At 39.9% G+C, this 13,270-nt stretch overlaps 1 protein-coding gene across 1 annotated transcript in view; it reads left to right on the forward strand.

Annotated features, from left to right (window-relative positions):
• The window catches only part of cacna1db (calcium channel, voltage-dependent, L type, alpha 1D subunit, b), a 114,405-nt gene that overhangs the window by 71,404 nt on the left and 29,731 nt on the right, over positions 1 to 13,270 (forward strand). Inside the window, exons 25-40 of the mRNA XM_079679472.1 lie at positions 531 to 638; positions 722 to 774; positions 884 to 1,030; positions 1,313 to 1,514; positions 1,737 to 1,895; positions 2,130 to 2,240; positions 2,557 to 2,634; positions 3,291 to 3,374; positions 6,218 to 6,346; positions 6,476 to 6,541; positions 6,950 to 7,041; positions 7,146 to 7,305; positions 7,421 to 7,548; positions 8,058 to 8,154; positions 8,294 to 8,396; positions 9,185 to 9,286. Coding sequence (XP_079535598.1) covers positions 531 to 638; positions 722 to 774; positions 884 to 1,030; positions 1,313 to 1,514; positions 1,737 to 1,895; positions 2,130 to 2,240; positions 2,557 to 2,634; positions 3,291 to 3,374; positions 6,218 to 6,346; positions 6,476 to 6,541; positions 6,950 to 7,041; positions 7,146 to 7,305; positions 7,421 to 7,548; positions 8,058 to 8,154; positions 8,294 to 8,396; positions 9,185 to 9,286 — 1,819 coding nt within the window. The remainder of the gene's footprint in view (positions 1 to 530; positions 639 to 721; positions 775 to 883; positions 1,031 to 1,312; positions 1,515 to 1,736; positions 1,896 to 2,129; positions 2,241 to 2,556; positions 2,635 to 3,290; positions 3,375 to 6,217; positions 6,347 to 6,475; positions 6,542 to 6,949; positions 7,042 to 7,145; positions 7,306 to 7,420; positions 7,549 to 8,057; positions 8,155 to 8,293; positions 8,397 to 9,184; positions 9,287 to 13,270) is intronic.

The raw sequence follows: 13,270 nt of genomic DNA on the forward strand, positions 1-13,270 counted from the left end.
TGAAGAAATTGCTAGTGGCAATGCTTTATGCTGAAAAGCTGACGCTGAATGGCTATGCTGAAATGTAATGTGTAAGAAGAAAGTGAAGAATTTAGATTAAAATGATACATGAACACTGGGGGATTGAATGTGTGATGAGAGAAGAAAAGAAAGTAAAAAGGCTTGGAAAAGCAGCAGAATATTTGAACTGCAAACTTTTGAACTAACTTGATGGCGAATGATCTGTCGAAATGCAACGGCATTTGATGACATCCCATAATACGCTTCGATGCGTTGATGGCTGCATCGTTACCAAACCTGTGAAGTTTTGGGCCATTTGGAGCATTTTCACTGAAGTTATGAGTCTGGAATCCTGGAATGTCACTGGTACTAGATTACTGTCTGCTACTAATAGTATTACGCAATCAACAACTACATTTCTGGTATCGTGACAACCCCAGTGTGTGTATCTGTATGTGTGTGTGCATCTTAGCTGATGATACAGTGCTTTGTATTCCTACTAACAGTGTAGAACTTTGTGTCCTTTGCAGCACGTGGTCCAGTGTGTGTTTGTGGCCATCAGGACCATCGGCAACATCATGATCGTCACCACGCTGCTGCAATTCATGTTCGCCTGTATCGGAGTGCAGCTCTTTAAGGTAGAGTCAAACGATGGAAAGAGAGATTGAGGTTAACAGCGGAATCCACAGACACCGACTTTCTCTGTTGTTCTTTTTTCCAGGGTAAATTTTATCGTTGCGCCGATGATGCAAAGTCCAGCCCAGAAGAATGCAAGTGAGTTGTTGTTTTTTTCTAAATGGTTTCCAACCTTAGTCATTCGCCTACATGACTGTGTCTACGTCAGTGCATACTTGTGGTTGCTTTAATATTACATTTTTGACAGAGGTAACTACATCCTCTACAACAACGGGGACACAGCGCTGCCCATGGTGAAGGAGAGGATCTGGTACAACAGCGACTTCAACTTTGACAATGTCCTCATGGCCATGATGGCTCTTTTCACCGTCTCCACTTTCGAAGGATGGCCCACGTAAGTAGTTCTGTCTTTATGAAATAGGTTTGATTATGAATAAGAAAACTAATGGCAAGATAACTATAATGTTACAATATAATAATCCTTCACCTTTATGTCTGCCTGAATGAACCCACAATATTCATTTAAAAAATGTAAGCAATACAACCAAGTCGATATTGTCTTTAATTTCCCTATTTTGTGAGTATGAATGTGCTTGAAGTACATTATATAGTATCTTTAAGAGAACAGCTTTTTTCCATGGATAAGGAGTGTCCATTGTCTTTTGTGTCCCTGTAGTCTGCTCTACAAGGCCATCGACTCTCACAAGGAGAACATGGGTCCGATCTACAACTACCGCATCGAGATCTCCATCTTTTTCATCATCTACATCATCATCATCGCCTTCTTCATGATGAACATCTTTGTCGGTTTCGTCATTGTTACCTTTCAGGAGCAAGGGGAGAAGGAGTACAAGAACTGTGAGCTCGATAAGAACCAGGTAAGAGGAAGCTATCACTCTTTGTAATGGTGCCTTTATTAAACCTTTTAAATATAGTAGGAAAAAGATGATCTCAACTAAATGGATCTGGCTAAATAGTGCTTCTTTTCATCATTTAAATGTTTCTTCTTTAAAAGATGGAGAATATTAGAAATTATACATTTCTGCTTTAGTTCCACTTGCCCATGAGTCTGTTTGTTTCTTTCTCTGTCACCACTGCAGCGTCAGTGCGTGGAATATGCTCTTAAAGCTCGTCCTCTGCGCCGCTACATACCCAAAAACCCTTACCAGTACAAGTTCTGGTATGTGGTCAACTCTACTGGCTTTGAGTACGTCATGTTTGTTCTAATCATCCTCAACACCTTGTGTCTGGCCATTCAGGTAACTAATATTACATCTTAATACTTAAAATACCTAAGTGTCAACTGTGTAAATGTGTTAATGATTTTTTTGCAGCAATAGATATCATAACCTTTTTTTCCCAAGAATGATTGCAGGCCGTTTACACAGTGTATGTCAATTTAAATATCATGATACTCTTGAAATGCACTACCTGTATTATTAGTAAATATTTTGTTATATTTTTGATCAGTTTGTGTGCCTGTCTTTTTCCAGCACCATGGTCAGTCTCATCTGTTTAACTATGCCATGGACATCCTCAACATGGTCTTCACAGGGGTTTTCACTGTGGAGATGATCCTCAAACTCATCGCCTTTAAACCCAGAGTAAGTCTACTTTCCTCTCATCTCTTCTCTTCTATCCAATTATGTGCCAAACTTCCACTAGTTTCTTAAAACATCTTATTTAGAGTTTTTTCTTAATAGCTCCCTTTATTTTGAAGCTGTAAAAAGGTTCAAGTTCGAGGTTTTATCTGAAAGCCCTGCCCTCTACTTTTAACCCCGCCCTCAAACTCTTCCTGTCCTGGGCTCTGAGCCACATTTACTCCTCAACCTAACCTCTTAACCTCCTATATTTTCCACATCCCCCTCCTCTCCGGCCTTCCCCTCTCCCCCTGCTGGCTGTGCATGCTGCCATAATCAGGGCTATGTTGGGGACGCCTGGAACGTCTTTGATGCTCTGGTCGTGATTGGAAGTGTAGTCGACATCATACTGAGCCAGGTAGAGAGACAATAGCATGACCAACTGTCATTCCCTCTTCCTGCTTTAACCATTACAGCCGCCATGCTCCGTTTTTTCCGCCCTACACATCTTTCCTCCTTTCCTTCCTTCCTTCCTTCCTGTCTTAATGGTGTTATCTTTTTGGGTTGGCTTGAACCCATTTCTGCTCATGATTCAACTCATGAATCTGTTGTCTTTGCCTTTCTTGAGGTTGATGAGCACCATAGACCAAAATACATTCGTATTAGCTTGGAACCTTTCTATCAGCTACCTGTGCATTAAATGCCAAAACATTCATTATATTAAAGCCACTATTCCATCTGAATTATATTGTGTTAAATGGTATGGTTTTAAGTATATGGTAGCCCTTTCAGCCTGACACTGCATCGTTGGAATAAATCACTTTGAAATTAAAGATTCATGATGTTGGTTCATTTATAAAACAGAGCGGCAAAGCTTTGAAAACACTATTTCTTGAAATGAAACAAGTTAATACTCTCAGATTTGACTTTCAACCTCACTTTTTTTTAAATCTAATCACAACTTTTGTATGTTCTTCTCTTTCTATCTTTCAAAATCCTCTTCTTTGGCCTTTTCTTTCATGCTCTCTTGTCTCTCTCTTCTTTTCTGTGTGTCTTTGTTGCTCCTGCTTGCAGAACTATTTTGCTGATGCATGGAACACGTTTGATGCCTTAATTGTTGTGGGTAGCGTGGTTGACATTGCCATCACTGAGATCAATGTAAGTAATTACTTATAACTCATTCACCCCCTTCTTGAATGAGGGCCTTTAGCTGAGGGCTCCTACGCTCCCAGCTAGAGGACCTTTCTCAAGCATTAGAGTTGCATTCAAATGACAACGTTCTTGTTTTATGCCTAATCTGTTCATGCATCCAACATCCGTCATATATGACCACATTTTAATGATAAAGTTGTGATTACTAACGCTGTTGAAGTATAACCGCATCATTTTGTTTATTATGAGAACAATTATGCTCTTTTAAAAAAAAATGTAATTGTCTTACTTGAATTTGGAACTGTTGTCTTTGAATGCAGCTCAAAATCATGTGATAATTTTTTTAGCTGTTCCTCCTTTATTTCTGCGAGACTGCTACATCAAAGCCGCTCTGACTGTATTCTTGTTTGCAGCTGCTGTTAACAATGACTTAATGCTTGCTGCAGTTTTATTTTCCAAATGAATATGTTTGTTTTTCCAGTTTGTCCCTCACTTTGAATGAAGGAAAACCAGGACTTAAATACATGTACAAGTGCAAGTGAAGAGAGGAGTTGAACAGCTAAGGTGGGGGGAATAATGTGATTGGGAATGAGAACAGTTGCAGGTGTGTAACCGTGATGCCATGGGGCCCAAAAGTACTATTCCCTTCTGACTTTCATTGAGAAAGATGCGTGTAAATCCACATTTTCGTGAGATAAATAAACCTCTCAGAACGAAGACTTCAATAGCCCTCATTTAAATCATTAGGTAATTAAAGTCTTAAATGCACTAAAAGCAGAACAAGTGTCCGCCTCCAACTCTGTATCCATTTCCTTTGATAAACGGCAAAGGACGTAACAGGCAGCTCAGGAATACTAGAAGAACAAAGTCTACAACTAAGTCCGATCCTAACAAGAAGTCTAGGGGGCATCGGAGCCAGACATGTTGACAGTAGTCATCTCAAAACAGGGCAAATCATTTCAGCATATTCCCTTAATGTGCTTTTGTCCTTATTTTTTATATTTCAACAGCTACTGTAATCACTAAGGCAGTATAGAGCAGGGGTTCCCAAAGTGGGGGTCGCGAGATGATTACAAAATAAAAATGGAAAATAAAAATAAAAATATATATTAAAAAAAATTGATTACATTTTTTTATATATTTTTAAAAAAATTATTATTAATGATAACGTTTGAATATACATTTTTTTCTTTGACAATCGGGCACTGTTATTTTGTCGGGGTCGCGGGCTGAAAAGTTTTGGAACCCCTGGTATAGAGTACCAGGGTTTTGTCTAAACCAGGTAACAGGAGCGCTGTGCCGTCTTACTTTTGGCGTGCACCCTCATACCAAAATGCAGATGTTCCTTGTTAAATTTGAAAGTGATGCGAGAAAACAATATTTCTGTTTGTCATAAACTGTATTATTATTCAAGAAATATGAAAATCGTGTCAAATACACCGTCAGACGGCATAGACAGCTTTGTTCAGTTGGTCTGCTGGTGGACGAGTGGCAGGCAGAAGCTTACACTTAAACTGTGATTTGTAAATCAGACGTTTCTTTTACTGTACTTTTTTCTGTTGAGGAACTAAAGAAACCGTAACACTGGATTTATTTGTTGTTTGAGGTGCAATATATGACTCAGCAGATTTAAGACAAGAAGAAACTATTATTTTCTGATTCGCTAGTGCAAAGTGGGCGGGGCCGTCATTTTGTCCAGAAGTGACATTAGCACCTATATGCGCCTATATTTTTCTAAAAAAACACAGAAAAACACATTTTCCTCTAACACTGAGTGCTCGCATTGTTGCATGTGTGGCGTGACTGCTGAGGATATGTTGTAAAGCTTTTGCATGAAAGGCTTTACGATGATGATGTTATGTTTGTGGCTTAAGATGTAATGCTTTGTAGTTTATTAGGTGAAGGTGTAATATGATTATTCGAAGGTATTGATGATATGTGTTTGATGCAGCATTGACTGGTGAATGATTCAGTGCTGTGAAGCTGGTTTGTGTGACTCGGATTAACTTTAGGCTTTTGGTTTCAAGTCGACAGCCATTCCAGTCGTCAAGGTGATAGTGGAGCCCGGGGTAAGGAAACGATGAAAGCCCCTCGCCATTCTGTGATCACCAAGAATCAAGATATAATTGTTGTCACTCTGTCGCTCACTTACTTATGAAAAACATTGAGATGCTTTATGGTGTCACTTATAGTTGTGTCATGGTTTGTGATTGAACTCTCAATGTTTGTTTGTTTTTAATCCACCTGGTTTGTTTCATTTTGGCTCCAATTTCATGGTTTAACTTTTGTTGTTGAGACCACATCCTGTTTAGGCGCATGGCATGATGCAGACGTACAGAAAACACTGTTTGGTCTTTTTGTCTCATGTTTTCATTTCCACGTAGCTTGCCCAGGTGTTTGTTATCAGATTACCAACATGTTGTCTATAGGCTACTTTGAGTTTCTTGTCATTGGTCAATTGTAAGAACCCGATTACAGTTTGTCTTTTGTTTTTTTACTTTGGAATGCAGATGTTCTGTCTGTTGCCTGTTTTGGTATCAGTTATACAGAATGAAATGTGCTGTATGTCCTACAGGTCTGTTGGTCACATCATTGTGATCGAACACTGTTACTCTGCATGTGCATTTATTGTTGTCATTGCGAAGATGCCAAAGATCACAAATGGAAAGATTTCTTCATAACCATTTGACACCACTTTTATGCTAGTATGACTCAAACATGATGAATGAAAGGATGCCTGTATGTCTGACTGCATGAATGAGTGAGTGATAGAGCTTTATCATTCTGTCTGTGTTTTGATGTTTTATCTATTTTCATCCCCTAATCACTCCCAACCTCCTCCCGTTCAGAACACAGAGGACAGCGCTCGTATCTCCATCACCTTCTTCCGCCTGTTCAGAGTGATGCGATTGGTCAAACTTCTGAGCAGGGGGGAGGGCATCAGGACTCTGCTGTGGACCTTCATCAAGTCCTTCCAGGTGAGGAGGCAACATATGCAGCCTATAAACATCCCTCTTTAATCTTTAAAATGATTAATTCATCATATCAGAGATAACTCTTGCGGTCATTGGTCTTTTTATGTCTATCTCTTTTTTTTGCCCGCTCAGGCTCTCCCCTATGTTGCACTCCTGATAGCCATGCTGTTCTTCATCTATGCTGTAATTGGGATGCAGGTAATATGATCTAAAGCCTGTTTGTAACCATGCAGGATGTGCGTGCCCCGAGTGACTGTTTCCTTGTTTTTAATTTAGCACCCTTTTATTATGCCTATGCGATATTTTTTTTGGTTTGTCCGTGCATCAGTTCAACATCCAATTCTCGTGAAGGCCATGAAAGATTTGATTCTAATATTTTTAGACTAAAAAAACACATTTGGGTGGTCAAAGGTCATGGTCACTGCAAACCTTTAATATTATGTATTCACTATTCATCACATTTTTGAGATTGACAATGTAATGACATTTTGGAAAGACATGGATGAAGAGTGCAGCTTGACTGGTTACTAGAGGCATTAGGACTGAAGTCGGAGAATTCCTGTGTTATTGTAAGACTATAGAGCAGACTGATGTTTCTTTTTTTAGGTGTTTGGAAAAATAGCCATGGTGGATGGGACACAAATCAACCGCAACAACAACTTTCAAACTTTTCCTCAAGCTGTCCTGATGCTCTTCCGGTGTGTAGCAATAAGCCATTATAAGTAACTGCATGAATAAATAAATACATGTGGGTAAAACCCCTCATTGTGCTTGTGTGTTGATGCTGTTCTTGTTCTGTTAGGTGTGCCACAGGAGAGGCCTGGCAGGAGATCATGCTGGCCTGTCTGCCGGGGAAACTGTGTGATCCAGAGTCGGAATACAACCCCGGAGAGGAGAGAACCTGCGGCAGCGGCTTCGCCATCATCTACTTCATCAGCTTCTACATGCTCTGTGCTTTCCTGGTAATCTTCAGACATTTCATTTTGTGCAGTAGAAGTCGTGTTTGAGCAGGCACATTCCTGTATGAAATAAAATACCACAACAAATGCGAAATATTGTTGCCTGTCCTTGTTTCAGATCATCAACCTGTTTGTTGCTGTCATCATGGATAACTTTGACTATCTGACCCGCGATTGGTCCATTCTGGGACCGCATCACCTGGATGAGTTCAAAAGGATCTGGTCTGAATACGACCCCGAAGCAAAGTGAGTGTCAGGACGCAGTTTGAGAGAACTATGGCTGCAACTAACATCATTTTTCACTATAAAGTATTTATTCATTTCTGACCAAAATTACTAATAATTGTATATATTAAAATGTCAGAAAATATCGAAAGAAATCTCCATTGCAGTTTCTGAGTACGATGATAAAGTGTCTCTAAATGTCCTGTTTTGTCTGCCTAAAACTCGAATATTTGCAGTTAAAAATGATATAAAACAGGGAAATCTTCATATAAGGAGAACGAAAAGGACATTTTATATGAAAAATGTAGTTTCTGATCAATCGATTAATCAAAAAAGCGGATAATTTTTCTTTCAAATGACCAATTGATAAGTTATATAATCGTTGCAGTTCTACTATCAACAAAATCTTTCCACTTACTAATCCTACAAAAAAGTATACCACTATTGAGGATTTGATACAGCACACATGGGATGATGATTGTTTGTCTCAGTTGTGTTGTGCCTAATTGTATTATGTATCTTGTTGCCAGGGGCAGGATTAAGCACCTTGACGTTGTGACTCTGCTCAGGAGGATCCAGCCTCCGCTGGGCTTTGGCAAGCTCTGTCCTCACAGAGTGGCCTGTAAGGTAGGTTTCCATGACAAAACACACTATGCACATGCATGACAATGATTATTGTGGGTGACAATAATACAACATTTACATATAAATCCCTAGCTTTCATTTTACATGTGATCCGAATGGTATATCTGCATTTCTGTTGCAGCGTCTGGTGGCGATGAACATGCCCCTCAACAGTGACGGGACGGTCATGTTTAATGCCACCTTGTTCGCTCTAGTCCGCACTGCTCTCAAGATTAAAACCGAAGGTGAGTCTGCAACTTCAAGCCATCTGAGATTTTCAACAACTCATTTTTAAATATAGCAGAGAATCCTTCTATTTGCACTGGAATTAACGGGCATGAAAGCTACTTGAGATTACAGCCAAGAAACCCCACTAAGTCAAGTACAATACTGTTTTTGAAACCTTCGCCGACAATTTTAAGGGAGTTTAAACTCTTCTGTGTTTGGTAAGGGGGAGAAACGTACAGAGTGGCCTTTTGTAGTTTGGGATTTAAATGTATTAATATTTTTGATTGATGTCCTTATGGGGCTGCAGTCTTGGATTTGATGATCTCATATTTAAGACATCAACTCTGAGATGCCGCATGGTATATTTTTTATTAATCTGTCATGCTAGCTATGCCTTTTTATAAATTAGTCCCCTATTCACAACTCTGTCTGAACTCCTTGTGATCATGAAGACATATACAGTTAAACAATTTTCCACTAGAGGGAGCTAGAGATATTCAATAAAAGTTTGATTCCACGGCCTACAGAAAACATAACATTTGATAACTGCACTACAATTCAGTCGCAACGTGTAGTTTGTGTTAACATAACTAAGGGCATGTTATGCTTCATCCCATTGTATTAATATACCATCAGGAATTGTGTTCATTATAACATTAAACATCCAGATTTGTGTTGTGATCTTTGTGTGTGTTTTAGAGAGAGCTATAATTAATATTTATCAGCCAGACACCACTTAATAAACCAATGAATTGATAGCTTAGTGCTTTTAAACAAAGTGACCACCTTCTCTACCATTTTCAAGGTAACCTGGAGCAAGCCAATGAGGAGCTCAGAGCTGTGATAAAGAAGATCTGGAAGAGGACGAGCATGAAGCTGCTGGACCAAGTGGTGCCCCCAGCAGGCGGTCAGTGGTCCTCACACACACACAGACAAGCAGAGATCACAGTTATACAGAAATAATAATTTGCCTTTTACCATCGTTCACAGTTCAAACAGTAACCTCACGTGCCCCTCTCTTTCTCTGTACTGTTTTATCACTCTGTTTATTTGAATGCACACTGCTTCTCATTTGTATTTTCCCAACAATTATCAATAGCAACCTCACAGGTAAATATGATGGAAGTCACACAGGAAACTATTCTACATGTGTATGAATAGAGGGAGGAAGGATGTCAAACAACGGACATGCGTTTCCGTTGCAACAATGCAAATATATTCCATTCATTTCCATTCAATATGGACGTCACTGCTATATCTATTCAAAGGTTTAAGATACAGGATGCACTTTGTCATTTTTTTTAAAGCACAAGGCCGTCATCCAAGGCAAGACAAGGCAAGTTTATTATATATAGCACTTTTCTGTACGCAACAATTCAAAGTGCTTTACAAAACAAATGAAAAATACTTTTTAGGAATAAATACAGTAATCCAGTCTTTGCTTTTCTGAAGTAGCAAGGCCTGCTTAGTGAACAAATCCAACAAAGGAAGATACACAGTTACCATCTCTACAGTATTTCACTTCAGTTCACACAGGAACTCTGCTCATCTAGCTGACAGTCACAGTTTTAATGCGGTCTTGTCATAATCTTCCTGTTTTGTTTATCAGTAATCTAGCTGTCTTCGGTTCTGCATGTTCCTAGCTCTCCCTCGCTGTATAGAGTAGTACTAGATTACTAATGATAGATAAAAACACTCAAAAAACCTGCATAGATATTTGAAATGAAATGATGTTTTTAAATGTTTTTTAGTTTTGCCACTGATAAAGGCTTAAGTACATAGTTTTTTCATTGCTGAGGATGTATTCTTAATTTAACAACAATACTTACAATTATCTTTATCAACAATTTTAACAAAAACCACGGGGCCTTTAATTCTAAGAACTTTAGTGTACTGTAGAGTGTGTTTCTTAGGTGTGATCAGTGGTGTAGTGGTCGTTGGACGTCACACAGGGGATCACCGTCCCCCAACTTATTTGGAGCCCCCACTTTTTTGAAGCATGATTTTTTTTTTTTTTTTTTTAAATAGTCTAATAAATATAAAATCATTGCCAGTGTTATCGGTTGCAAGTGTGTATTTGTTGTAATAATGACAAAAACATAATAAATTTCACAGTAATTATAATAAAAACGTAGCTCAAGTATTTATGCAACTTGAGTTGAAGCGTGTGCAGGGCCGGCTCTAGACAATTTGCTGCCCTAGGCGAGATTTTAGCTGGCGCCCCAGCCAGAGAATCGTACAGTAGAAAAGGTAAAGATCAATAGAGTATCCAAAGAATACACAATATAATGGGGGGTGGATGCCACATCCTCTAGGGGGGTCCGGGGTTATTCCCCCCCCGGGAAGAATGTTTTGAACATTTTAAAGTAAAATGCTTCAATCTGGTGCACTTTGAGCACCTCCCCAGATCTGGTGCCCTAGGCGAACATTTATAACTCCAGTGCTATGGGCCGGACCTGAGCGTGTTTGTGTGTGTGTGTGTGTGTGTGTGGGGCAGCACCAGGGGCGGACTGGCCATCGGGACGAATCCCGATGGGCCGGTATTGAAGTGGGCCGGTCGAACGATGTGGGCCAGTCGGATAAGTCACTAGCACCCCCCCACATATTTTATTATGTGAAGCACTAAATGGTTTTAGACAAATATCGACTTTGTTTGTAGATATCTACTAAACTAAAGCAAATAAAGAGAGTATTTTAGGCCTGTTATACTGAGTGATATATATTATACACACTGCTCTGCTTTCTGCACGGACCTCACAGCCAGGGGCGCCGCCAGGGATTTTGGGCCCCGTGAAAAGATATCACATTGGTTACATTTCTACTGATCATAATTCCATTGTTGAGGTATACTAAAATAGATTTATATTGTGCAATCTCATTGGTTTCTCATACAGCATCTTTGTAAAGTATGTGTATTCACTCTGTCCTAAACGGCTTGTTGGAGCTCCTTCTGTGGGCAGGTATTTTCTGTGTTAGAGTTTTACTCGCTACAGGGTGTACTTTGAGGGTTTGTGACTTTGCAGACCGTTTACATGCATAAAAACCTTCATAACACACAAGGGGACGGGTAATAACCAGAAAAGCATGACATGGGACCTTTAAACATTTTTTTAATGTTCTAAAATAGTTTGGGCCCCTGTCAGTCACCGGTCCTTAGAATCGTCCTAACTTTTCACCCCCTTAAGTTGCCCCTGTCACAGCTGTTCTCACTGTAAACATCGCGTCGCGATGAAAGCAGTTAATAAAATAATATCCAGGGGATGCATGCAGAGCTGTCATTGGCTGAGATAAGTCCGGCCGTGCGTGACGACTCTTTTAAACATCACTGTTGCCGGAAATGCATCCGCAGAGGAGCCGTGGAGAACCGTGGAGGACCCATCAGTGTATCCTCGATTATAGCTCCTCCAGAGAGCCTCCTCGACGCTCGATGTGCATTTATGGCGCTTTTCCACTGCAGGGCCTCGCTCGGCTTAGTATGGCATGGCTAGGCCTCGTTAGGCCAGGCTCACTTTATGCTGCGTTTCCATTACAGTTTAGGAACTGGGGTAGTGACGCAGTGTAGGCGGAGCCGTTACGTCATCTTCAATGCGAAACATGGTTTCTACTAACCGGTATCAGTATGTTGTTACTTCGCACACTGCATTTTTATCATGTGTCCCGCGTCCCACAAATTGAGACTATTTCCCGCATTTGAGTGACAGTCGCGCAAGAAAGGCCGGCTCGGTTTGCTGACGGCCGGCACCGCCCTTTATTATTATATTTTTTAAATGGCATCATGTAAGTTGTGCTGACAGGCGACAGAGTTCCACAGAGTGCCCACATATTTTCCATCTTTTGTTCTGCCTAATATGAGCATGAGTTTATGGTTTGTCAGTTGGACATTTTACAGTCATGCACAGCCGTCTAAATATCATAAACATATATCCACATGGGTGAGTCATTACTTGCTTCCGATGATTTATCCATCTTACACAAATAATTATTGGTAATAGAGGGGTGGGGTGATGGGAGGCACACCTGAATGTAGTATGTATTAAGCTTCCTGGTGTTGTGTTCATGTATTTTTTTCAGTGTTCTCATATGCTTACTAGCGGAATTCTGAGTCAAACTTCTGAGTCAAACATAACTCGACTATGTCTTTGTGTGCATTAGTTTGCTTAACCCCCTTCCTGCTTTGTTAAATCTTTTCTGCAAGCCTTGTTTCGCCCACAGCTTCTTTTGCTTTCAGTCAGTCGCTGGCCTTCTTCTTTTCTCTTTCTGCCACCCTGAGCTCTCTGGAGCAGTTCTGTTTTAGTTTGGTGGCATGAAACTACTGATACCTCCACTTAAAAAGTAAACAGGCTCTGCACAGAAAGAGAACCAGTTGTCAAAGGGTTGACACAAACTGAAATGTGCCTTGATCTGCCTACGTCAGGTTGATGAATCAAATTGAAAAATCTTATCCCATCACAAGAGTCAGTTAAACAGTCCTAAAATCACTAGGTGTCCGAGCAACCCAGTTACTTTCTTTTGAGTGAATAATAATGTCAAACTGGCCACTTCCTTGATTCAATTCAATCATGAAAATACAATACAATAATATATATTTTAGTAAGGGCAGTATACAAAACACATTTTTACCACCCTAAATTGACTTTTAGGAATTGGTTTTTGGTTTTCTTTTTGAACAGAGGCTCTATACTATAGTTTCTTTATGGCTGTGTCCAGTTGTGTAGATAAATGTGTTTGGTGCTTTAAGATGGCTCATCAGACCAGAATTGAATGATGCTTCCATCTTAAAGCATCCATCCTACTGACATTCATCACCTTTTACCTGATTTCTCTCAAACTTAAATTGGCAAACAAAAAAAGGTTTCCCACATTTCTTACGCACTGAGACTAAGCCTCTTGT

The sequence above is a fragment of the Notothenia rossii genome (assembly GCF_949606895.1).
Source record: "Notothenia rossii genome assembly, chromosome: 4".
NCBI classification, from domain to species: domain Eukaryota; kingdom Metazoa; phylum Chordata; class Actinopteri; order Perciformes; family Nototheniidae; genus Notothenia; species Notothenia rossii.